Source organism: Lasioglossum baleicum, chromosome 7, assembly GCF_051020765.1.
Source record: "Lasioglossum baleicum chromosome 7, iyLasBale1, whole genome shotgun sequence".
Classification (NCBI taxonomy): Eukaryota; Metazoa; Arthropoda; class Insecta; order Hymenoptera; family Halictidae; genus Lasioglossum; species Lasioglossum baleicum.
Window position 1 is genome coordinate 8,822,351 of NC_134935.1, and position 24,017 is coordinate 8,846,367.

General features: G+C 40.0%; 4 protein-coding genes across 9 annotated transcripts; 2 read left to right on the top strand and 2 right to left on the bottom strand.

Annotated features, from left to right (window-relative positions):
* The first annotated feature begins 549 nt into the window (after window positions 1-549).
* On the top strand, window positions 550-14,370 carry LOC143210433 (protein rolling stone). Of its 2 annotated transcripts, none has more exons than XM_076427315.1 (2): window positions 550-836; window positions 13,415-14,370. In XM_076427315.1, exons 1-2 carry the CDS (start codon window positions 725-727, stop codon window positions 14,263-14,265), a joined length of 963 nt encoding a protein of 320 aa, XP_076283430.1. In that variant the 5' UTR covers window positions 550-724; the 3' UTR covers window positions 14,266-14,370. The 2 variants fall into 2 exon arrangements, with proteins under 2 accessions (XP_076283430.1, XP_076283431.1); XM_076427316.1 differs by lacking the exon at window positions 550-836 and adding an exon at window positions 8,957-11,188.
* A 1,513-nt stretch (window positions 14,371-15,883) lies between these two features.
* LOC143210399 (uncharacterized) lies at window positions 15,884-19,722 on the bottom strand. The gene is made up of 2 exons (XM_076427233.1): window positions 17,903-19,722; window positions 15,884-17,816 (listed from the first exon to the last, which is right to left on the bottom strand). Exons 1-2 carry the CDS (start codon window positions 19,574-19,576, stop codon window positions 16,245-16,247), a joined length of 3,246 nt encoding a protein of 1,081 aa, XP_076283348.1. The 5' UTR covers window positions 19,577-19,722; the 3' UTR covers window positions 15,884-16,244.
* Window positions 19,723-20,026: 304 nt separating this feature from the next.
* On the top strand, window positions 20,027-21,707 carry LOC143210438 (SPRY domain-containing SOCS box protein 3). 4 transcript variants are annotated; one of them, XM_076427322.1, is made up of 5 exons: window positions 20,027-20,168; window positions 20,388-20,578; window positions 20,651-20,879; window positions 20,951-21,178; window positions 21,467-21,707. In XM_076427322.1, the coding sequence occupies exons 1-5, from the start codon at window positions 20,069-20,071 to the stop codon at window positions 21,580-21,582; spliced, it is 864 nt and encodes a 287-aa protein (XP_076283437.1). In that variant the 5' UTR covers window positions 20,027-20,068; the 3' UTR covers window positions 21,583-21,707. The 4 variants fall into 4 exon arrangements, with proteins under 4 accessions (XP_076283437.1, XP_076283439.1, XP_076283436.1 ...); XM_076427324.1 differs by having other exon boundaries at window positions 20,951-21,172; window positions 21,465-21,707; XM_076427321.1 differs by having other exon boundaries at window positions 20,951-21,707.
* Window positions 21,708-21,866: 159 nt separating this feature from the next.
* Window positions 21,867-23,915, bottom strand: Ogg1 (8-oxoguanine DNA glycosylase). 2 transcript variants are annotated; one of them, XM_076427314.1, is made up of 4 exons: window positions 23,154-23,915; window positions 22,642-22,947; window positions 22,520-22,581; window positions 21,867-22,249 (listed from the first exon to the last, which is right to left on the bottom strand). In XM_076427314.1, the coding sequence occupies exons 1-4, from the start codon at window positions 23,249-23,251 to the stop codon at window positions 21,984-21,986; spliced, it is 732 nt and encodes a 243-aa protein (XP_076283429.1). In that variant the 5' UTR covers window positions 23,252-23,915; the 3' UTR covers window positions 21,867-21,983. The 2 variants fall into 2 exon arrangements, with proteins under 2 accessions (XP_076283429.1, XP_076283428.1); XM_076427313.1 differs by having other exon boundaries at window positions 21,867-22,581; window positions 23,154-23,904.
* Window positions 23,916-24,017: the final 102 nt, after the last annotated feature.

The following is a 24,017-nucleotide window of genomic DNA, read 5'->3' on the forward strand; positions in this document are numbered from 1 at the left end:
TTTTTCGAGATCAATTAATATCAGCAATCTATTTCAGCATTGTTCGATACTCGACTAACCGTTGAGTGATAAAGCTTGACCATAAGGTTTATCTATTCTGGGAATTATGAATGAAACATTACAGGTACATATTAGTCGGCAGCCTGAAATGTATCAACACGAGGTAGATAAATATATACAGTATAAGTACGTTAGTACATTTGGGTAAACTTGATAAATCCAAATGTACTCGGAAATCTAAAGCAATTCTTAGAAAGGAAGGATAGCTAATCTCGAAAGCGAAAAGGGTATGAAACGGTGGAACCGAACATGTCCTGCCGCTATACTTCACAGGATGCTTCTAATAGAAAATTGATTTCGTAAAAATTCAATAAGTAACTATTCGAGTGTTTCGTGATCGAGTTTCAATAAACACATAAATAATGACGTTCTGGCAAAAACCGTTTGATCCGTTCAATTGATCTACTGTCAGGCGGCGTTGGGGGGACTTCCCCTACCGCGAACAGGGCGCGGCGGTCAGTATAAAACGGTGTAAAACAAAAACCGGCAGATTATCACCGTACGGTACGTGTCGAAAAGGTGTTCTCACGGAAACAGTGTAGAACTCCTCGGTGGGGAACAGCTGGTGTCTATAGGGATTGATATTGATTCGGAGCACGCGGAGAGCCGGTGTTGCCGGGCAGTCACAGGCCAGGCTCACATCGAACAGGAGGCCAGACCTCAAATGCCTCCCGACTCCGAAGAAATCGAGGACCGTGTCATGCCGGAGAAGATACCTTGCATCGACAGCAGGATCAAGGACCACCTGCGGTTCGCGGCTAACACCTCGCTATGCGGTGCGTGTTTCATATTATAAACACTTTTTTTCCGAACGCGTGCGTCTATCTCCGTTTTTCGTTCGTCGAGTGTTGTGAATCGTTCGATCGTGCCTGATCCTCGCCAGAAATCCACTGTTTAACACTAGGTTTATTGGAGAAATGGCCAACAACTTGGATAGACACGTGTTTGTTATGTTTATAAAATAATGTGAATTAGTTATTTTAGAGCTCCGTAAACCTAGTGTTAAAAAAGAGAACGCCTCGTACTCGCACGATACGCATACGTAACTCTGTGATGGTCAGGAAAAACGCCGCATAGTATAGCATAAACATATTTACCAGAAAAAAAGTCGTGAAAATAAATTCGAAAGCCTGAAAAAAACAATGCAATTTCAAATCAGTCAAATCAGTGATCAAAAGTGATCAAAATTCTAAACTTTGATACCTTGAAAGTGAAAGTACAGTGTATTTGACATGCGGCGTTCTTCCTGACAACAGAATTATACGCAGGATTTTCTTACCGCTCGAGAGATACATACAGTCCACTAGCTTTATTCGCGCAAGGTGATTCAGCGTGTGATTATCGCGAGACACTGAAGCGATGAAACAGTTTTCGCGACGCAACACCGAGCGTTCGAGACGGAACACGCGAAATCCTGTGGCCCGTATAGTGCTCGTTGCTTAAGTACACGGTTCGGTACGAGAAATTCTGCAATGATTCGATAAGAAAATCATGACTAACCTATATCAAATTCTATGGTCCATAAATTGCTGATATGTAGTATTCGTTCGATACCGGACTTTCTGCAGTGATGCGATAAGGAAATCGTGACCTTGCACACGTGAAATTCTGTGGTTCATTGTATAGTGTTCATTGCTTCGGATTAGATATTTACGAGAATATCCGTAAAAATTCGATAAGGAAATCGTGGCTAGACGTACACAAAATCGTAACTAGACGTATACAAAATAATATGTCGATATGTATGTATATGTATAATAAGTTTATTAGTTCCCATCAGGGTTACAATCCTCATACACTTCTCTTTCCTCCTCTTTTCCTCCTCGCGCCGCACAAAGTGTCGATAGTACTCTGTTGATACGAGAAATTGTACAATGATTTGATGTCTGTTTGTTTGTTGTGATGCCGGTCGACGCGAACGAGGCGCAACTTGTGATTCTGCGCCGGGATTCGGTACACGTGCTCTTGACATACGTCTTCTCTTTCTGGCTCTGTATTTGGAAATGATTTCTCTCTCTCTCTCTCTCTCAGTGGCTGGTGTCCTCTGTAGGTAGACCTCCGCCGAAGGAAGGTCCTTTTCCAGAAAGTGATGCGATAATTAAAAGTGCGAGCATTAGAAGGCTTCATCCTTGTACTCTTGGAGCTTCTATCGATTCTCGGAGTTTCTACTAATTTTTCAACTAATTATTTTGTATATACTGGATTGTATTATTATAATCTATTTCTACCGTTGAAGAACCTTGGTCGTTCTCGGTCTAATTCTACAAGTTTTAATTTTCATAGACACTTTATCTTCCTTGGTGCGATTATCTCGAGGCTTCATCCTTGTAATCTTGGAGCTTCTATCGATTCTCGGAATTTTTACTAATTTTTCGACTAATTGTTTTGTATTACCGAATCTAGTTCGACTGTTGAAGGACCTCCGTCGTTCTAACTCCAATTCCACAAGTCTCAATCTTCATAGAGACTTTATCTTCGTTCGTGCGATTATCTCGAGGCTTACCGAATTTATTTCGACCGTTGAAGAACCTCGGTTGTTCTAAGTCTAATTCTAAAAGTTTTAACTTTCATAGACACTGTGTATCTTCCTTCGTGCGATTATCTCGAGGACAAAAAACTTTGAATAGAATTGGTGGAGGTCCCCATCGATAACTCAAAGTTCTTCATCTCGATACACTTGACCCCGTCGCTGCTTTTGTCCCTACCGAAACAGTTACTTATTCGAATACTGAGAAAACCTTCCGCAAGCTTGACACGGTAGAATACCTATGCGCGTTGCAAAAAGCAAATTCCTTTGGGAGAAAAAGGTGCGTGGTATGTCGAATCGGTAATCCTACGCTGCAAAGTGTACCTCGTTCAGCTGTTTTTCGGTGTTCAACTGACCGGAAGACTTGCTTCGCTGCTGACTACACTTTTTCCTATAGAACCAAGCATTGTTAAGTTACCAAGTTGCTGGTATTCTGTCGCGACAAAAATTCTCGGACAAAAATTGCTCCTTCTAATTAGCATCTATTAAAGTGTGAAAAATATTTAAAATCGAAATATTGATTCAATGTAATTCACAGATGATTTGGTTCAATTCGATTCCGAGATAAATTAATTCAATTTCATACATAATAACGTTATCTTGACAATCTACAAAAGAAAAATAATAAATTGCTTAAAACATTTAATTATTATAGTCAGATTATTCTCTATTCGATTTGACCAAATAAATTTACTTAGTAAAAGATTGTTTGAAGACAATCTACTGAAATTTCATACAGAACGAGATCACCTTAGCTATACTATCTACAAAAAAGATCACAAAATGCTCGAAAGAATTGGCTATTTCAAAGAATTATTTTCTGTCTCGCTCGAACTAGATCGACCAAGCGTGTTGGCAATAATCTCTCCCTTTTCTTCTCTCGAAAATCAACCTAGCAGGCTTCCGAGGGGCTTTGTAGGATGCCGTGGACGTAGAACGACAGGGGAGAGCTTCTAATCGCCTCTGTTCGTGTCAACGAAACACATACATATGTACAGTGACTCCCATTAATATTCGGACGCTATAAAAACAATGAAAACTGTTTTAACATTGGACTATACGATTCGAACTTTTTTCAGAAGTTAGAGCAATTAGTTTACTTCATGATGTGAAGAGATATTTTTTCAAAAATAGCAATTGGTTGGAATTGCAGAGAAAATACTGAAAGTTGCATATTACAACTTTTTTGTATGGACCTATATGGAAAATTTAGAAAACATTTTGTAGATCTGTGACAATTATACATATGCCCTGTGAAATTCTCATCGAAATCCTTAGATTAGTAAGATCCTTAGACTTATTGCAGTTAGAGGCCGAAAATGGTGAGAAACTGCAATTTTTACCATCTTTAAACGTTTGTAACTCATTGCAACGTGAACCGATTTTGACAAAATTTCCACAATGTTTTATTAAATTATTATTATACAATATATATTAGGTTGGAAAGAATGTTCTTGCGGTTTTTAACTATTAAATTCAAATGTAAAACCGTAAGTACTTCCTTTCCGACCTTATAGAATTAAGCACACCTAGAAAAGTTGCGAAGTATACAAAATTTTTTCACGTTGTGTAGCAAGCTAATCGTTCTTACTTCTGAAAAAAGTTCAAATCATATGGTCCAATATTAAAAAAGAGATCGTCTTTTGAACAGTGTGTCCAAATACTTGTGGGAGTCACTGTGTATGTAAGTATGTGTACGACGCGTGATCCGTGAAGGTGGACTATCGCTAACAAAAGTACAAGGCGGTAAGGCAGTTCTTGGGGGGCTGTCTAAATGGATAGTCAGTGAAAGGGTGACGAGAGGAGGAGGGAAAGGGTAACGTACGGGGATTCGATTGATTTCAGTCATGGTGTGTAGGGTTTTGACCAGACTTGGCCAGGGAACTGGTCAGTGACGGGTCAGGCGAGCTATCGTGCGGGTTGCCGTTGCCGTTCCCATCGCATCGTGTGCCTCTGCCATCAAGGATTTGGTTAGTGATCAACAAACGACCCTCCTTCTCTTCATCGATCGCGTAACGAGTCGCTACACTCGCTACCCGACCGCGCTGTTAGCCATTATCCTAATAACTTTAGCCAATCGATTGTTTAATCGGTCGTTGTTTTTTCTCTTGTTTGGAAAACCTTCGTTTCATATTTCGCCGCCTGAATGTAAGAACTCGGTAACTTACAATTTCTTATTTTAGAGAAATTGATGAAACAGTATTTTAATGTTTTAAGATTACGGTAGGGAGACCGTTATTTTAAACATAATGCCAATATCTGCTTATATTTCTTTATTTTAAGTGGAACAATACATGAAAGAACAACATTTTGGATTAAAAAAAATTTCTTAAAAGTCGAGTTGCCCATTTATAACATAAATAGAAATCTGTATTTATTTTTTTATCTACTTTGAACACTGCTCACTAGATATCGTAGATTACTTCGATAGGTTACCTAGTTTTTACATCAAATTCTACTTGATTTCTTCTCTAATGCGAAGTAGATAACTCAAAATGATCAAATTTCAAGTTACCTAGTTCTTATATACATTCAGGCGGTGACTTATATTATACACTACACATACAGTGACCCGAATTAATATTCGAACGCTCTAAAAAAGACGGTAACTTTTTAAATATTGTACTATACGATTTGAACTTTTTTGGAAGCTAATTAAAAGAAATTTTTTCAAAAATTGCAATTGGTCGGAACTATAGAAAAAATACTAAATGTGGTATTTTACAACTTTTTTGTGTGGCCCTATATCGAAAATTTAAAAAATACGTTTTGTAGATCTGCATCAATTTAACATTGTTGCAATGACTTACAAACGTTTAAAGATGGTAAAGATTGCAGATTTTTCAAAATTTTCGGCCTCAAACTGCAATAAATTTAAGGATTTTCATATCTTTCAATGGCTGTCGTTTCTGCCCGTATCATCCGATTTCGGTGAAACTTTTACAATGCATATAAACGACACAGATCTACAAAACGTATTTTATAAATTTTCAATATAGGCCCGCATAAAAAAGTTGTAAAATAACAACTTTTAGTATTTTCTCTACAATTCCGACCAATTGCAATTTTTGAAAAAATTTCTTTTCACATCCAGTAGTAAACTAATTGCTCTAGTTTCCCAAAAAAGTTCAAATCGTGTAGTATAATATTAAAATAGTTATCGTCTTTTTTAGAGTGTCCGAATATTAATTTGGGTCACTGTACGTATAGACAAATATTATGTGTTACATACAGCGGATAATCGAATTATTCTAACGCTCTTTCACACTAGACAGTTCTACTACAATTCACTGTTTTAAATTATTTTATAAAACCAACAGAAATATACAGCAAGGAACAAAATTGAACCGATGAAACCATTTTCCAGAACTTCATTATTCATGTGTTTATTGAAAAGCGATCACGGAACACTTGAGCATTTATTTATTGAATTTTTACGAAATCAATTTTCTATTAGAAACATCCTGAGAAATATAGCGACAGGACATGTTCGGTTCCACCGTTTCATACCCTTTTCGTTTTCGAGATTAGCTATCCTTTCTTTCTAAGAACTGCTTTCGTTTTCCGAGTACATTTCGATTTATCAAGTTTGCCCAGAAGTAATACCGTACATATTTACATTTAGCTAGCTGGTGTTGATAAGCTCCTGACTAATACCTATAATGTTTCATTCATCATCCCCAGAATAAATAGACCTTATCGTCAAGCTTTAACGCTCAACGGTTAGTCGAGTATCGAACGATGCTGAAATAGATTGCTGAAATTAATTAATCTCAAAAAATCGATAAACGATTCATTCGATTGTTGAAATTAATCGTTGAAAAATTGGCGATCGATTCAATCGTTTAACGGAACTAAGTGTCGATCATCGATTAAAGGAAATTAATCGCCAATAGTCGGAGGAATTATTGACTGCAATTACATACTGATTTTACTGCGGATCTTCATGCAAAATAAAAACTTTCGAAGACAGTCGTGGGAAGGAAAATTAAATGAGAATGTATTTCTACTTATGATGATTTCGTAAGACTAGAATAATACAGTAACAATCTTTAATTCGTCCAATGTTCGCACAGTTTATGTTTCTCGTTTTTCTGATAAATACTCTGCAGTCTTTTTATGCAAAATTCAAAATTTTATGCATCGATTGCAAGAAAAGAGAGTTGCACAAAAATTTGTGCTCTTAACAGGTTGGAAATAATGTACCAGTTTCAAAATGCATCAAATCTGAAACCTAGCAATCGATTATGCAAGTCGATGTGTCTACTTTCGATCTGAAAGGAACGTGCGAACTTGACTAACAATTAGATACTGTTTGTGTTGTTAGTTCTCGTTGATATTATCTGGTAGACGCAATGCGAAATCGCTGAAGAGTGTAAGATTAGCGATAAGCCAACTGCAACGTGATAAGGGGCTCGTACGACGAAATACATAGGTGTCGTTTGTTACCGTGTTGGCCACGCTCGTCGACCACGCTCGTCGACAGTGAATGGAAATTAGTCGGACTTCGCACGCGTCTTTATTCAATTTTTATTCAAGTACTTGTTTCACTGGAGATAACATAATCGGAACACCTCGTTGCACGAATATCTTGTAAGTACTAGCAACTATCAAAGTCGAATTATCACCCCTTCCATCGATCGATATTCATTATTGTATTTCTACGATAGCGAAGATACAGTCGGTGTACGAAGTATTCGTACACATTAAAAAATCGAATTAGTTTTTAAAAATTGGACCCAACAGCTTGAGTTTTTTTCAGACGTTAGAAGGATTAGTTTACTAGCTAATGTGTAAACAATTTTTTAAAAATTGTTGCGCTTCCTGCAATTGCGAAGGAAATAATAAAGGTCACGATTTTTAAATTTTTTATCTGTACCTTTAATGAAAATTTAGAAGACGCCTTTGGTAGTTCCAACAATAAGTAAGTTATATACTTGTACAAAGTTTCATCGAAATCGATCAAGGATGTTACGAAATATAATTGATTGAAAATAGCAAAAATCGTAAGAATCTGCGATTTAAATGAATCTTACAATGCCCATAGCTTTTTTATCCGTCAACCAATTTCAATGAAACGTTGTACATATATATAACTTACTTAGACTTACAAAATACATGTTTTAAATTTTCATTACGGGCACAGATATAAAATGTAAAAAATCGTGGTCGTTACTGTTCCCTTCGTAATTGCGACCAATAACAATTACAAAAAAATTATTTACACATTAGCTAGTAAACTAATCCTTCTAACGTCTCAAAAAAAACTCAAACTACTGAGACCAATTTTGAAAAATTTATTCGTTTTTAAAAGGTGTACGAATACTTTGTACACCGACTGTAGATAATTTGTAATTGACGTTAACCCCTCCTGCATCAATTGAATACAAACCGGCTATAATTTTCAATTATTGAAAGAAGAAAGTCTCGGTATCATTCTTATCGGTATCTCGAAGAAAGTTTCGGTACCTTTTAATCGGGATTTGAAAATGAAAATGAAAATCGTCAGTATTTATTGCGACATACAGGAGCTACGATTTCTACTTTCAATAATTTTAATCGATTGAAAATAGCTAGACAGCGGATTTGATGCATTTATGACAAAACTGAGTAGGAGTAATTTAAAACAGTAGCAACATTAGAAGAATTTAAAAATACTGTTTAATCTATTAAAGACACGAAGAAAGAAAATGAATTTTTATTTCACTCCGGTTCGTTGCAATTCAGGTAAAAAGTCTGATCTATCTGATCATAAAGATCCACTGTCTATAAATAGACGCCGGAAATACTTCAGGAACCGTTTAATTAATTTAATAAATAACCGTAACGATTTAGTTACGATTCGTTGCAAATGCTTACGATCAAACAGAAGCCAGAGCCATTTTTAACCGACTTCGAAAAAGAAGGATGTTACTCAATTCGATCTGTATGTGCCTTTTTTCACTTTTTTTTCTATGTATGTTCACCGATTACGCCGAGATGGATGGACCAATCGGAACGAAACCCTTTGCATTTTGTAGAATATGTCCCCGGGGTGGTCCCGTGAAAAAAATTGTGCATTTTTTCATTCTTCGCGGTTTTTATTGCAAATAACCAATAAGACCGGAAAACCATCCAACGGTGTTCTATAAATTCTGCTCGTACCACTAAAAAGTGTGAAATAAAAAAATTTTATAAAAAAGAAATTAAACCGCCTTCGAAAAAACGCACTAAAAAGTATAAAATAATTTCCATTTAATTTATGTGAATACACACGAACGTAAATACAATACAATCTTCTCGGAGGCGGCGCAAAATGGAAAATTTCCCAAATAACAGATGTTGCTGATCACAATTTCATTGGAATATGGTGGACTTGGAAATCAGTATAGGTGGGAAAAGAATACATTAATACGTGAAAGCATGTAGAAGAATTTAAGGATTTTCGTAATTTCTAGTGTCGAAAATTTTCAATTTCGCGCCGCCTCCGAAAAGATTGTATTGAAAACATTTATTAATCGCTAAGAAAACGCGATTTCGAAAATAGACGACGAACAGCGTGACCCTTGCGTGGCGCCCCGTGTGAACATGATTGGCAAAACGGATTGTTCCGTGGAAAGTATAATTACGAAATGAAGGAATGTAATACAGATTTCTCACGCGTTCGCTACCTGCGCCACGTGATCAAAATGGGTAATGATAGCAGATTGTAATAAATTAACGGATAATTGGTATTGGCCGATTGACCATGCTGTCGCGACCTTTGCGCGCGTATGGCAGCGCGGTGCGTGCGCTCGCGTCGCTGTCCGTGCGAACCTGTCCGCCCCGGGCCAACAGGGTTAATTAGCTCAAACTAGCCTCCAACTTGCCTACATCTGCGCCGGTGCCGCGCCGCGCGCCGCCGGGGGAATGCGATCCAAGATCTAACGCGGCCGTTACACCAAAGATCTCGTCGATCGCAGCGGTCGTTTCATCTTCTTACTATCCTGTTTGCTACCGAAATCTACGTTTTCGTCGCTGACGTCCAATTTTTCTTTAGAAAATTAGTAGGCGATGTTTACAGATTTTTATACTCCCATTTGTCTCTACCATGCTCAGTTTTTCGAGAATTCATTTTAATGAAGAAATCTATGGAATTGGTCGAATTTTTAACTTCGGCAATTTTTTTCCGCTTAACCATATCGGATGGACGAATGTTTTTCCTCTAGAAAGAGTCTCTAGACTCTTGCAATTAGGGTGATACTCTTTTTACAAGGTTGTGATGATTTTCACACGTTTAAAACATGTTTGAAGAGAACGAAATATCTTTACACGAGTCACCAATTTTCTCGAACATTTCCAACTTCAACAACTTTTTCTACATTGATCCTACACACAATAGAAATATTTTCTGTATGAAACAATTCTGTACATTCTCCCGAATACGATTACAAGACTGCGGAGCTTCATGCAAAATAAAAATTTTCTTCGTCACGTACAAAAAATCCAGGAACCATATAAAAATTTATTCCTGTTTTTAACAATTGTAATAAATTGAAAATGACATATGGATCTCCTAAAATCGTATTAATGTTTTTACTGTTTTACCCACTTTTGTCATAAATGCATAAAATCCGCAGTCTAACGATTACAGTATACATATAAACGGATTTGTATAATAAATTACGTCCAGCTGTATAGACCCCACTATAGAGGACCGGTTCCAGATTTTTTATTTTACAATTATTGAAATAATAAAAATGATTTCACAAGGAATGCTTGTATAGACATCTTTAGTAGAGCACGTATTACAATAGGGGTCGCACAAAGTCTAACTAAAATCTTGTCATTTTTATAAAGAAACATGTACCAGTTACTTTTAAGGCTCGGTTAGTGTTAAATAAAATTTTAAAAAAAAAACAAATATATTGTATATTGCATACGATGTATAAATATAATTATTAGACTGCGGATGTTTATGCATTTTCCAATTTTTGTAGACAAATTTTAAGTAAGTGGAATGAAATAAAGTCTTATTTTTAATGGGAGCAGCCATTGTAAACTCAAGTGAAATTAAAATGGTACAAAATTCTATCGAATACTATATTCTAGCCTTTTTTGAACATTTTCATGAGCCATATATAAATGAATAAAGATCCGCGCAGTGTAATAATTATAATTTATTTCTTATCGTAACAGCCAATATCGACGATAGCGATCGAACGCACTATAAATTGCCTGTCAATGAAAAAAATACGAAGATTAAAAAACATGCGATCCTCGCGTAAAGATAGCCGCCAGGATGTAAAATAACATGGTGAAATGGCTGGGAGAAGAACGGGACAGTCTCGACGGTCTTCTCCGGGTTAGTTCGAACAAATTTCCTGAAACGCGGATTCAAACGAGCGCTTTATTTCGCGCTGCAAGCAAAACCGTTTCGACGGAATCAATATGGCTGCGTCCACGGCAGTGTAACTACAGACAGTGTAGAGGTTAGGTTTCTGCTTTCGTGCTGACAGTATTATATTTCACTTATCGGGCTTCATCGAGGCTTTCCCGCACCGAAGATGGTGTCTACGTCAATCCTCAGGAGTTTATCGATTCCGAAACGTGTCTTCTATCTGCTGTTACAATGCTTGTCCTGTAAGTGTCGAACGATTAAGCCATTTCTCGAAATGATTCGCCTACTAGCTCGTTATCGTATCCGCCACGAAATACCTATTCATTACTGTTAAATACTTGAAACAACATAATACCGGTGGTCACGCGACAGACAATTTATTCGATGAAAAATAGTCTGTCGATCCGGACGTTCTCGATTCTCGAACGATTTCGAACCGGGACATTCCCGCCGGAAATAAGTACGCCGACCACGCATGTGTACCGAATTAAGGCGTTACAGAATTCGAATTTCAGTAATTAACCGAATAATTGTTGCTCGTACGAATATCTGACGGGAACGGTGTAGCATTATGTCTGGCGCGGAGACGTGCCTCGGTAATTCGTTTTCCGAGCTTCCTGCTTTTAGTTCAGTATCGGGAAACTACTCTTCGCAAAATAATCTCCAGTGCGGTGTGTTCCAGTATTGTCAATCACGGTAATGTCTCGATACTTGTGCGGAAAATGTGCACCGTTTTTTGTGAGCTGTTTGTCCCTGCTGTTGTGCGATGTACTTCTTCAAAAACACACAATCTCGTTTGCAGAGAAGCTTAACACGATTTAGAATCAGATATACATATACAGTTGAAAATTAGATGGCACACTTTAAAAACTAATAACTAGACAGCGAATCTTGATGGAAAATAAGCATTTTCTACCTGAATTGCAACAAACCGGAGTGCCATAGAAATTTATATTCTCTTTTAGTATATTTAATAGGCTGAAAATAATATAAAAGTATTTTTTAAATTCGTTCAATGTTTTTAATGTTTTTAATGAACAGCAAAATGAACATCGGTTGCGTTATTTTATTTGTCCTCTCGATGATTTTAGTAAGTTGAAAAAATACAATTACTCAACTCTTCAAATGATTTTACTGTTTTTAATTTTGTCTACTCATTTCTGTTATAAATGCGTAAACCCGCGGTTTAATAACATTCTGACAAAGACAGTAAATTAAAAAAGAAAAACAGAGAGATCAGCATTCAAATACTCGGCAATTATGAAAATCAACATACAGTTTAAAAAAAAGAAATCCAATTACGAAACCGTTTTATTTTTACTTCTCCTTCTTTATCAACATATTTCTGCAATTTTTCCCGATTGAAACGAGTCTCCATACGGCATAATTCGCAGGATTTCTGCTTACGTAATAAACTCCTGATTCTCATCGTTTCTAATGGATTAAAATAATTGTAGAGCACGTGAATATGCTCTGAAGTGTATCGTGTTTGGTGTCATTCCAATCGGAAAATTTTCACAAATTTCCTGGTAACAGTTTCTTGATCATTGAATATAAGGAAATTTCTTTATTGGATTGTGTTGTCTCACCGATACGCGGCCGCCGTCGATGTTTATCTTACCCACTATCCTTTTCTACGTTCAATGCTAACGGCGTCGGATGGAGGAGTAGTGTTTACATAAGTGACATAAGAACTTTCCATATTCTCATTATCCGAATAGCCGTAACAATGTTTGCAGATACTGTTTACTTTTCTTCGAATCCTTCGTGTCCTTGGCGCCCTGATCACAATAACAACAGTTACGATAAAACGTGTAGCTTTAGCCATTGATACTGATAAAATTGTTTTTATCAACGTATCGTTCACTCTAGCGCGTCTCTCTGTCTCTCTCTCTTTCTCTCTCTTGCAAAGAGTCTCAAAGAGAACTCTGATAGTGGAGGGGGAAGCGTATGAATTGTACTCTCACACTCCTGATTGGCAGATTCCTTTTGGACGTTTCAACAACTTCAAACGACCTGTGGAATCACCGGTTTCTTTTCCTTGCACTTTTTCCGGGACACTGTAGAAATAGCGCACTGTGCGCCGCGATTGCTTACGGTATCAGTGATCAGAACTTTTTTGTAGGTCGTAATTCCCTAAAACAGGAACTAAAATTTTATTACGGTTTAAATAAGGAAATTAATAACTAGACTGTGCGTGGGCGGATCTTTATGCATTTATAGCAAAATTGAGTAGATGAAATTCAAAATTGTTGGAAAATTTTAAAAATTGTGAAGATGTCAGTATATCTCCTCTATTAAAATCATTAAGGAAAGAAATAACATTCAATTTTGTTTGTATTTCTTGCAATCGATACAGACAATTTTTATTTTGCATAAAGATCCGCAGTCTATTATAATAAGATATACATACTTATTCGAATCTGTTCATAACTGAACCTTTTTAACGATCGAATAATTATTCGCAGATCGTCGAGCGATGGTGAACAAACTCTGGTGCTACGACGTGGTCCAAAAATGGTTCAAAAAGAAGCAGGATCCTCCGCATGGCCGCTGCTTCACCGAACCGGTGATACAGAGGCATGTGGCCACCTGGTTCCTGATCTACCGAGGGCTGATCTTCGCTAGCTGGCTGGCCATCATCGTGTGCGCGTTCTTCGAGTTCGGCAGCTGGAAGCCTTGGATGATGTACGAGAAATGGCCGATCTACCTAACCAACTGGGGCATAATGTTAGGTCTGATTCAAGCGTTCATCGGTTTGTTGCTAACCACAAGAAGATGGAAGGAACAGAAAAAGTTGGACTTCGATCCCCAAAATATAACCCTAGGATCCATCGAGAAGATTTTCTGGTTCATGTTCGTGATAGCCACCAATACAGCTATCTGCGTGACGATTACCTATTGGTGCTGCATCTACGACACCAGGATTCACAATCCAGATCCACTAAACATGATGCAACACGCCTGCAACAGTGTCCTAATGCTGATCGACTTCTGCGTGACCAGCATCCCGTTCAGACTGAGGAACTTTTGGTGGTGTTTTACGTTAGTGCTCCTCTACATCGTGTTCACGTTAATTTATTATCTGGCCGGCGGTTTGGACAGGTACGGGAACCATTTCATTTATAAGATACTCGACTGGAAGAAACCGCTGCCGACCATACTGCTCTGTATAGCCGAGGCGTTGTTCGTCGGCGTGATACACTGCGTGTTTTGCTGCCTGGAAAGAGCCAAGTATCAAGTGTACATGAAAATCGGCGGAAAACAGTTTGACGCGTCGCAGTTACCTGGCCGTGTGAAGCAGGATCAAGTTGTATGAGATTTAGCGACCTGTAGGTTAATGTTCTACAGCAGCTCGGTCCCCGAGAAGAAGTATTAACGCGTTCCATGCTGGATCGATTTTCGGTTACCTCGCCGTGTTCGAGCCATGTGGTTCTTACGAATCTTGCGTTCTTCAAATTTGCTAGCTTTGCTTGCGGCGCGTGTCACGATATTTTATATATATACATAAGCGTCTTATATATGAAAGTATTTAATATGTACAGGGTGAGTCACCTGACGTTGCCACCTTAAATATCTTCGTCGTTTTCAAAAGATACGTCAAATGTCTGAAGGACAAAGTTGAATGTTTCAGTGGGGCTCACATGACACCAAAAATATTTTTGTTTTACGTATATCAAGGTCACCTTCATTTTTTTAAATGGAAGCACCCTTTTTTAAACACCTACAATGATAGTCCCCTTCATTAGGAATTCAGTGACTATAATTACCCATGCACGTGTAAACTTTCTAAGTAGCTCCTAGTCCATATAACAGACAGAACATTATTATTTTGCATTAACCATTAAAAATTCGCAGTCTACTCGTTAATCACTCACTAATTTTCGAAGCCTCTTATTTGTAGACTTCATACTTAGGCTTTAAAAACAACAAAGATATTTGAGGTGGCAACATTAGGTGACTCACCCTGTATAGCGGGGAGGTTCCTCAAAAAATCCCTCCTAGAAATATGTATATCACGTCACAGAGAATTATCCCACCAATGTACCAATAATGGGGGTAATAGCGGGGGCGAATTTCGGTTACTTACCTACCAATAATGGTGGTAGGAGGTAGGCCCTATCGCATAGTACGATGGAAGATCAATTAGATATATTAGTATACCTTTGCAACACCGAGCACCCGAGCGGAAAGTTTAGAATGGGGCATGGAACGCGTTCAAGACTGAAGATCGGAGTATCGTAGCTTATTTTATTGTCTTAGTCGGTTTTGTTCTTTTCTATGGTGGAGCACTTCTGAATAGGGCCTAGTCGAGGGAAGCGTGGTTCCCGGTTTCATGCTCATTCGATGACCTTTCGTCGTTCCGATGATAATCGTCGGAATCGCAATTTAAATGGTAATCTGCGCGCGAATGGATTCGCGGCAGCGGCGGCGCGCACGCGCGATAGCGGTTCTCATTCAAATTCAAACGTTGCGGGCAACGCGACACGCGAAATAAAACAACGCGGAGGATACGAATCGGAGAGCGAACGGTGTGTATTCTAGACAGCTAGAGAACGTGGTATAAGGCACTGTGGTTCATAGTTCCCATTAGCGTAAATATTAGCGATCAATGTGGAAGTGATCCGTTATAAACGAACAAGTAGTAATGTATTAAGATTGAGAATGTTTTCCGACGCACGCTGTGGTAGCTTATACGCGTTTGTAGGTATGGAAACATTTAATTTCAGTCCATCATGTTTTTTTTACTCATCGCATTTTATATCAATGTTATAAAAACATTTAGAAAAAACTCCTTTTCTATAACAATAAATCCCATTGTGACGAATACAAAAATGGATAACTCGAATCAAACTAAGATTTATATGAATGCGTTCCGAATGTACAAGCATTGTAAAACTATTTACAAAATGTATCGAGACTTCGTTCTCTCTCTCTCTCTCTCTCTCTCTCTCTCTCTCTCTCTCTCTCTCTCTCTCTCTCTCTCTCTCTCTCTCTCTCTTTCTCTCCTCGTTTACGGTACCGTTTACTGTATATATACACAAGGTTTCAGGAGCACTATATACAGTAGAGGAACAGTGGACAAACATTCTGGAAAAATAGCAACGATTTATTAATAAAATAACGATTTTAAGCAATTATGGACTGCTGTATAAATGAATAGTAAAAGGCTAATAAACGAGCCTTTCGATCACAGACCATATTAAAACTTATATCCTACGTTAAAAAATAACAATGATCGGTTTCCGGCGCGTGATCCGCAACCAGACGAGGGACACTAGGGGTGTCGTGTCCATTTTATTCGAGTCCCCGGAGGTTTATAGTACTTTCAGGCGGCACCGAGTCGAGTAGTAGTACCTGGTACTCCGTGCCCACCACGTCGTCCTGATAATACATAGAAGGCAACTCCTCTGTAAGCAACAAGCCTTCCTCGAAATCACTGGCGCCTAATACGACGTCGGACGCTCCGACCACGGAGTCCAAGACAGCGCCGTTTGCCTTCAGCTTCCACACGTCCGAAAACGTTAAGTCAGTCCTCGCCGAGCCCTGATCCTTTCTCACTTGTTGGGCCAACTGGCTTGCAACGTTTACGGATGGCTCGGCGACAGTCTTCGTCGTCGTGGCGAGAGGCGGTGGTTCCGGTTCCGGTAGAGAGCGATCTGCTTCGCCAGATGCACCGAGGATCACTGCGTCGCAGGGTGCGACCATGATCATTTGATCCGCGGGCTCCGAGACCGAGGGCGCGGTGTACAGAATGTAGTCCATGTTGCAGACCGGGCTCCCGGCCACGGCGTTCGACGATTTATCACATTCTTCGACCGGGGTCCCATGGACTTTCAACATGTGCGCCCTCAGCGTGGCTTTCGTGGTGTACGACCTCGTGCAGGTCTCCACCGGACAGTGGTATAGAGTCTTCGGCTGATCCTGCCGAGGTACTGGCTCGACCTTGATCCGATTCTCGTTGTTGTTCGTTGAACCATCGTCGACCGGCTCGAGGTTCTCACCGGTGGAAAGGTTTATACTAGCTGTAGCCGCGTTCAGTTCTGTCGAGGATTTCCTCCTCGACTTCATCACCGGGTTCACTCTAGAGCACTGCGTGTCCTTGAGCTTGCCGCGCTTTTGCCCGTTCATGGTGTCCCGTGGACCGCCGTCGGTCTCCTCTTTGACCTGATGCTTCTTGATGTGAACGTACAAGCTGCTCTTGGCAGAGAACTTCGCGTTGCACAGGAAGCACTGGAAGTATCTGCCCTCCTTGTGGGTCAGTCTGTGCTCCTTGAGGTGCTCGGACCTCATGAAAGCTTTTCCGCACGAGGGGACGTCGCACACGAATTTTCGCTCGTTCGTGTGCTTCTTCTGGTGCCTCTTCAGCTTGCTGGACGACGAGAAGGCCCACTGGCAGCCCTGAAACGTGCACAGATAAGGCTTGCAGCCAGTGTGGGAACGCGTGTGTGCCTTCAGCCTGCATGGCTTGTCGAACACCTTCCCGCAGCCTGGCCACGAGCATTTCACGTCCACTTCCTTGTAACTATGGCATCTCTGGTGCGAGGTCAACGCGTTGCTACTGTAGTACCGCTTCCCACAGCCTTCGTGCTTGCAGACGTATGGCGCGTGACTCTGGTCGTGGGACTTCATGTGCAGCTCCAAGGCCCGTTTCGTTTGAAACTTCTCCTGGCAGTCCGGGACCTGGCATACTATCCTGTTTGGTCGACTATGCAGCTTCGCGTGACTCCATAAGTTGTAAATCGTTGTAAAGCGACGGTTGCAACCCTCCACCTCGCACACGTAGTCCTTGCGCTTCAGGTGCGTCTCCTTGTGCCGCTTCAGCTTGAACTCAGAGTAAAAGGCCCAAGCGCAGCCCTCGAAGTCGCACTAAAATTATAAAATTGATTAGAAAAGGCTGCAAGATACGTAAATTCATCCAGTGTTTGAAACAAACAAAAAAATATCATATCTACCTTAAACGGTCTCACTCCGTAGTGAGCTAACAAATGGCCCTTCAAGGCGTAAAGCTTGCTAAATTGTCTACAACAATCGTCCCGTGGACAAGCCCACACTTTCCCATGCTCAGTGACGGACACCGGCTGCAAATTATCATCAGTAATACCTAGTTCCTCCAGCGCGTTGGATATTACCATCTCGTGGTTATTAGGATTATCGTTCTGCTCCATACTGCTGCTCCAGGAAGCCGAAGAATCTAGCTTTGGTAATTTTGGAAAATTCCCGGTAGCTTCGATCAACTCCGATGTCTTTCCCTGGTAAATCTGCTCCTCCGTTCCAGTATTAATCACAATCTGAGTCATATTCGAAATCTTATCCGTGGAGATAGCCACGACAGCCATTACGCCATCCTCAGTATCTATGAAATTCTCTCCCGAGATTTTAATTTCGTTATCCAACTTCTTCTCAGTCCCCGATATCCTCCTGCGTCTCTTAATGATCCTAGGCTCCAATTTGACTTTAGTTCTATTCTTTGATCGATCTATTACAGCGTTCTCATCCTCCAACTTTTCGCTCTGAAGTTCGTGTACCGCGTTCTCTACCTCTAGATCCTCTATATACAAATTCGTACTGTCCGTTAGCTCCGATTCTTTTCTCTTATCACAGTCCTCTTTGTTTACGGTCTCTATGATACTCGTATCGTCGATTACGACCGTAGACTTATGGGACTCTTGGTTGTCTGAGACGATACTCTTCCTAATTAGAGAATTCTGCTCCGGTTCGGAGCAAATCTCTCCGACATCTCCATTGGGGACAAGAGTTGGCTGAGTGCTGGTCGAAGGGAGAATCTCTCCGGCCACCATCATGTCATCCGGAGAGAGCGCCAGCGGATCCAGATGGTCCAGCTGGAACTCCGGTAGGATGAAACCATCTTTCTCGCAGGCATCGAGCAGCTTCTCGTTCTGGAGTTCCTGCAGCAACGGATCGTAAGCGAGGTTAAGCTTCTTGTCAGACAGGTCGATGTCGATGGACAAGCCGTCAGGGTCCTTTCCCAGAAAAGCGTGCTGCAGTTCCTCGCCCAGGTACCGGTCGACGCCCTCCTCGACCCCGGACTTGATCGCGTCGAGATCCATGCTCGACACGGACTCCGTGCGCGTTTTCAACCATTTCTCGATGTCGGCTACAGTCTCGACATCGGCGGTTTTACCGATCGACGGCGGTTCGGCGACAATCGAACGATCCCCGACAACCTGGTTGCTCTCGATTATCCAAACCTTTTCACGGAAACGAACAGCCGTCGAAGACGCTTCCTCCTCGTCGTCTTCGTCCTCTCTTGATTCTTTGTGTTTTCCTTTTTTATTCGCCGCCGCTGTCTCCTCCTCCTCTCTTTTGTCCTCGTCCGGCGCAACTAAAAGACTGAAGTCACCGTAACCTATCGACGAAACACCCGCGACGCCGACCTCGCCGTGAGGCCAACCACCGCGTGCCGAACACAAGCCACGCCGATTACGAAATATTCGAGGGATTTGTTTTGACTTGCAGACGGAGGGAGCTCCTTTACGAGACATTTGACTGCCCCGTAGCCAGCTCCGTAGGGGTCCACACAGAGCAACAACGCCGCCATCGAAGGAAAACCCCGCTAAATGTGTAGTTCGCCAACCCTGTTTCGCCAATACGGGACAACTTCGCATGGAATACGATAAGGGTGGTTTCGTTACGCATGGTAGATTGTTTCACCAAGTGATTCGTGATTCTACGAGCTGCTATTGAGTCGGTCTAACACGAAAATGTAGAATTACGATTTTAGTCTAACGACCTAGTTTTCGAGATATTTGCGATGGCCAATAGCGGCACTTGTCATGCTTGAGACAGCGAGCTGTCTCTTTCTTTCGTATGGTGTGTGTTACCGAATGCCCTCTTTTCATGGAATTCATTTATGCGCGCTCGCTATTGGTGGATCCTTAGAACATCATCATCTTTAGCATGGAACAGAACCCACGTCATTGTTCATCTGTGGCTGTGGCATGGATCAGAATTTGAATACTGGATTTGAATTATTTTAATATTTAAAAATAAATTATATTTTCTAGATTTTATAAAGTTCGTGTTACAAACGAATAACCGAAATGACCATCATTGTAAATCAGAGTACACGATAATTTATCGTGAAAAGTGCCGCTGTCATGAATACTGAACTTCCTCAATGGTTGGAAGCTCAAACCGTTGATCACCCAAGATTTTGTGACTGTGGTTCTGGGAATTGTCGTTGCGGAGAAGACAATGGTAAAAGGCATTCTACTTTGTTGTTTTCGATCAAGACATTGTTTACTTTGAACGATCACGATCACAACATTCACTCCGCAACTATGTCATTCTTACATTCTATTACATTCCAAGTAACGCTAAGCTTGCTTCTTTCAATTAGCATCCTACGATCGTGCAGCATGCATTGATCAAATGTTACAAGCTTTATTGTAAATTATAATTATTGTTTACATGCAGAGTTCGAGTGGGAGTGGGACAAAGATCACGTAGCGCCTCCAGTTGTTTTATCGGAAGGAAATTTAACTGTTCTGTTTCACAATGAATACAGTACAGGTACATCTGCAGTCAGAGGAACTAAATTGTTGGAAAAAGGAAGACATCATTATTGGGAAGTTAAAATACTCACTCCTCCATATGGAACAGATCTTGTAAGTGTGTTTAACAGACGTTCAACATTCTCAACGTTGCTCGGAAGGCATTTCTTTTCTTCTTATTTTCAGATGGTCGGTGTTGGTACGAGTAAAGTGCATATGAACAGTAAAAGGGAACTATTTTGTTCGTTTCTTGGGATAGATCAGGAGTCTTTTGGCTTTTCTTATCAAGGGTATATACAGTACGACGGTGAAAAGAAGAAATACGGATGTAGCTTTGGTCAGGGCAGCTTAGTCGGGGTATACTTGAATATGTGGAAGGGTACTTTAGAGTTTTTCCTGAATAGAAAATCCCTTGGTATGTACATGCTTCGAGATTCAATGATTACTGACTACTACAATCGCTATAACTGCGATAGCATGTTCTAGGTATCGCTTTCTTTGGATTAAGGAACACAATGTTGTACCCCATAGTGTGCTCTACAGCTGTGGAGAGTAAGATGAGACTATCTCATTGCAGTTCTGTACCCGCATCGTTACAGATGGAATGTTTATCTTTGTTAAAACCATCTCAAATGAAGCTTTTATTCGAAACGGTCCCTGGATTGCGTTATCTCTCCCAGAGCATATTTACAAGGATATTGAAACCAAAGTTAAGTAAGAAAATCATTTGCCTATTGATACAGGTTTTACACTCCAAATTAATCCTTTCATATAGATCGTATTCTCCTTTTTCACCAATCTGCGAAAGGGTGAACTTGGAATGTAAAACCTGCAAATAAAATTCTTTGTACTAGAGCTCTTATTATTTTTCGGATTTACGAGTTTTTCGAACTTGCAGAACAGCTATGTACCCTCTGATTTCGATGATTTTTGGATATGTTGTACAAAACGATATTTTTAACGATATATTATAATTGTGACGAATACTGTAATTTTTTTCAGACAATGACGACGACGACGGGGATGATGATCTGAAGTTTCTCAGGGAGTACATGATCTTCGACGATTTCGACTTTGCCCTGGTAGGTATCGGTGGAAAAAAGAAGAGGAAGCTTTAATCAAGGAAATGATACAACGTTTAATATGTTTCGACTATACACATGTAATATATGGAAATACTGAAAACGGGCTTATTCAAGTTGTAACTGTTGCAATAAAGTTTACCGAAGTCTTTTGTACAGAACGACACTTGCATGTTCTGGTCGTGTTTAATACACAGTTTATCACATTGATAAGTAATACTTTATCATGCTGATAAAGCGTGATATGTAGACAGCGGATATTTGTGCAAAATAAAAATTTAAGATGGTTAATAGGTTGAAGATAATGTAACAGTATTTTGAAATTCTTCTAATGTCTTTACAGTTTTAAATTACACCTACTCATTTTTGTCATAGATGCATAAAATCTGCTATCTAGTGATATGTTATCGCTCATAATTGTAGTATGTACGAAAATTCTATGCGCAATTCTTTCTCCTTTGATTTGCTTTCTTTGGATGCGTTTTACATGCTACATCAAGTTCTTGTACGTTACGTTTCGAAGGCACTTTACGGTCCGCATTCAACTCGACGCAGAATATTACAGCCTGCGCCCATCCGGCGTACGGGCCCCATAATTTGCGCAAACGATTGCCCACTTCGTCGTTGCTAATCTTTTCCTGTTTCTTCGAGAAATAAGTCGCCATCGCGATCTTTTGTATGTGTACATCTACCGGGACAGCTTCTAAATGACCCAGAGACATTAAACATATACAATCCGCAACTTTTGGGCCAACTCCGGGAAAAACAATCAATTCTTTCTTAGCGTTACTATAAGATACATTATTATCTTTGTGTAAACCGAGGAGCCAGTCTCTCCCACCGAATTCCATTAAACGTTTTGCAGTACTCGTTATAAATTTCGAACGGTATCCAAATTTCTCATTCCTCAATTGTTCTTCGGTAGCTCGATTCGCTAGTGCCTCTACGGATGGAAAACTATAATAATCTTTACCCTCGATTGAACAGATTCTCTCGCCGAACAAGGAGCACAATTTTTCTACCATCATCGATATCCTAGAAAGATTACGTATTAGTTTCATTTGTATATTGCTTGCGATAACAAGTTGCGTATACCTTTGTATATTGTTATTTGAACTACATATAAAGGAGAAGACATTTTCGACAACTTCTTGATTCAATATTCTCACGCCGTTTACTTTATCCAGCGACTTTTGAAAATGTTTGTCTATCGCACACCATTCTTTGCAGAGGGCTGGCAACGACACATCTAGTCGAAAGTATCGATGTAAAATATCATTGTAATTTTTGGAGTCATCTAGCGGACCTTGGACAACGTAAAACAAATGCGTGTCATCTTGCTTGAGCATCCAGACACATCCATTGAACACTCCTCTGTACCCGTCGTTCTCTGCAACCCATCTAAAATGTATCGTACTTGATTATTTAACGTTGAAAAGCAGAATATGCAATTTTACTTACAGGTAGATACGTAAGATAGAAATGTGAAAGCATTGCTTGAGAAGTTGAGAGGAAGAAGAGAAAAAAAGGGCATAACTAGGGGACTAAGGAAAATCTAGTCTAATTTGGTTATGTTACATAAATAAAAAAATTTCGAAACTGTTCACCTAAAACTCTGTCCTCCTTTTAAAGTGACTCCCAAATCCAACTGTTCCCGCGGGCAAGAGATCTTTCCCTGCTTCGACCTCGCTTCATTTTCAAGCATCTCGATGTTCGATCGCGAAACACTTTTGAAACAACATTTGCTATTCACTTTTACCTGGCAGCATTTAATATTTGACAGCAAACATCCGTGACGTAGAATGTTTAACAATTAAAACGAGATAAGCAATCCTTTAATGTTTATCGCAACGTGCACAGGCCTCGTAAATACATCCACGTGCATTCGGTGCATTGACGTGCATCCACGTCAATCCATGTGCATCGGAGCCACGAGGAACACGCGTTATTGACAGGTGACCGTGTATGGTTCAATGAAATTGTTATTCAAAGGCTAAACAGATTGGTGAGTGTATACTGGAGAATCCTCTGTGTCTGTAGTGTACAATAAAGATAATTTATTCATGCGAAATGAAATATATTGGATATCCATTACAGCAGCAAATGATTCGTGCTGCTTTTCCCATAAGACGCAATGTTAATTCCGGCACGAATTATTTGCTCTTCCTAAACATCCGTACAGCGCCATTTCATTCAGCGGCAAAACTCCAATATCCCACACTAATTGTATATAGGCCGTAGACTGGTCACATATTAGTATGGTTATCAGAGAGAGGGTAAAATGTATTCCCCTCGACTTCTCCGATCAGGCGGCACTGATGCACAGGGCTGTTACTTTTCTTCGAAGGTCAAAGATTTTGAAACTTCCTCGTAGATTCGAATTTCGGAGCTTTTACTTGACCGATGCTAAAATTGTAGCGCATGCGCGAAAACAACCCGTCCAATAACCCGCGCGACCACCGACGCGGTGA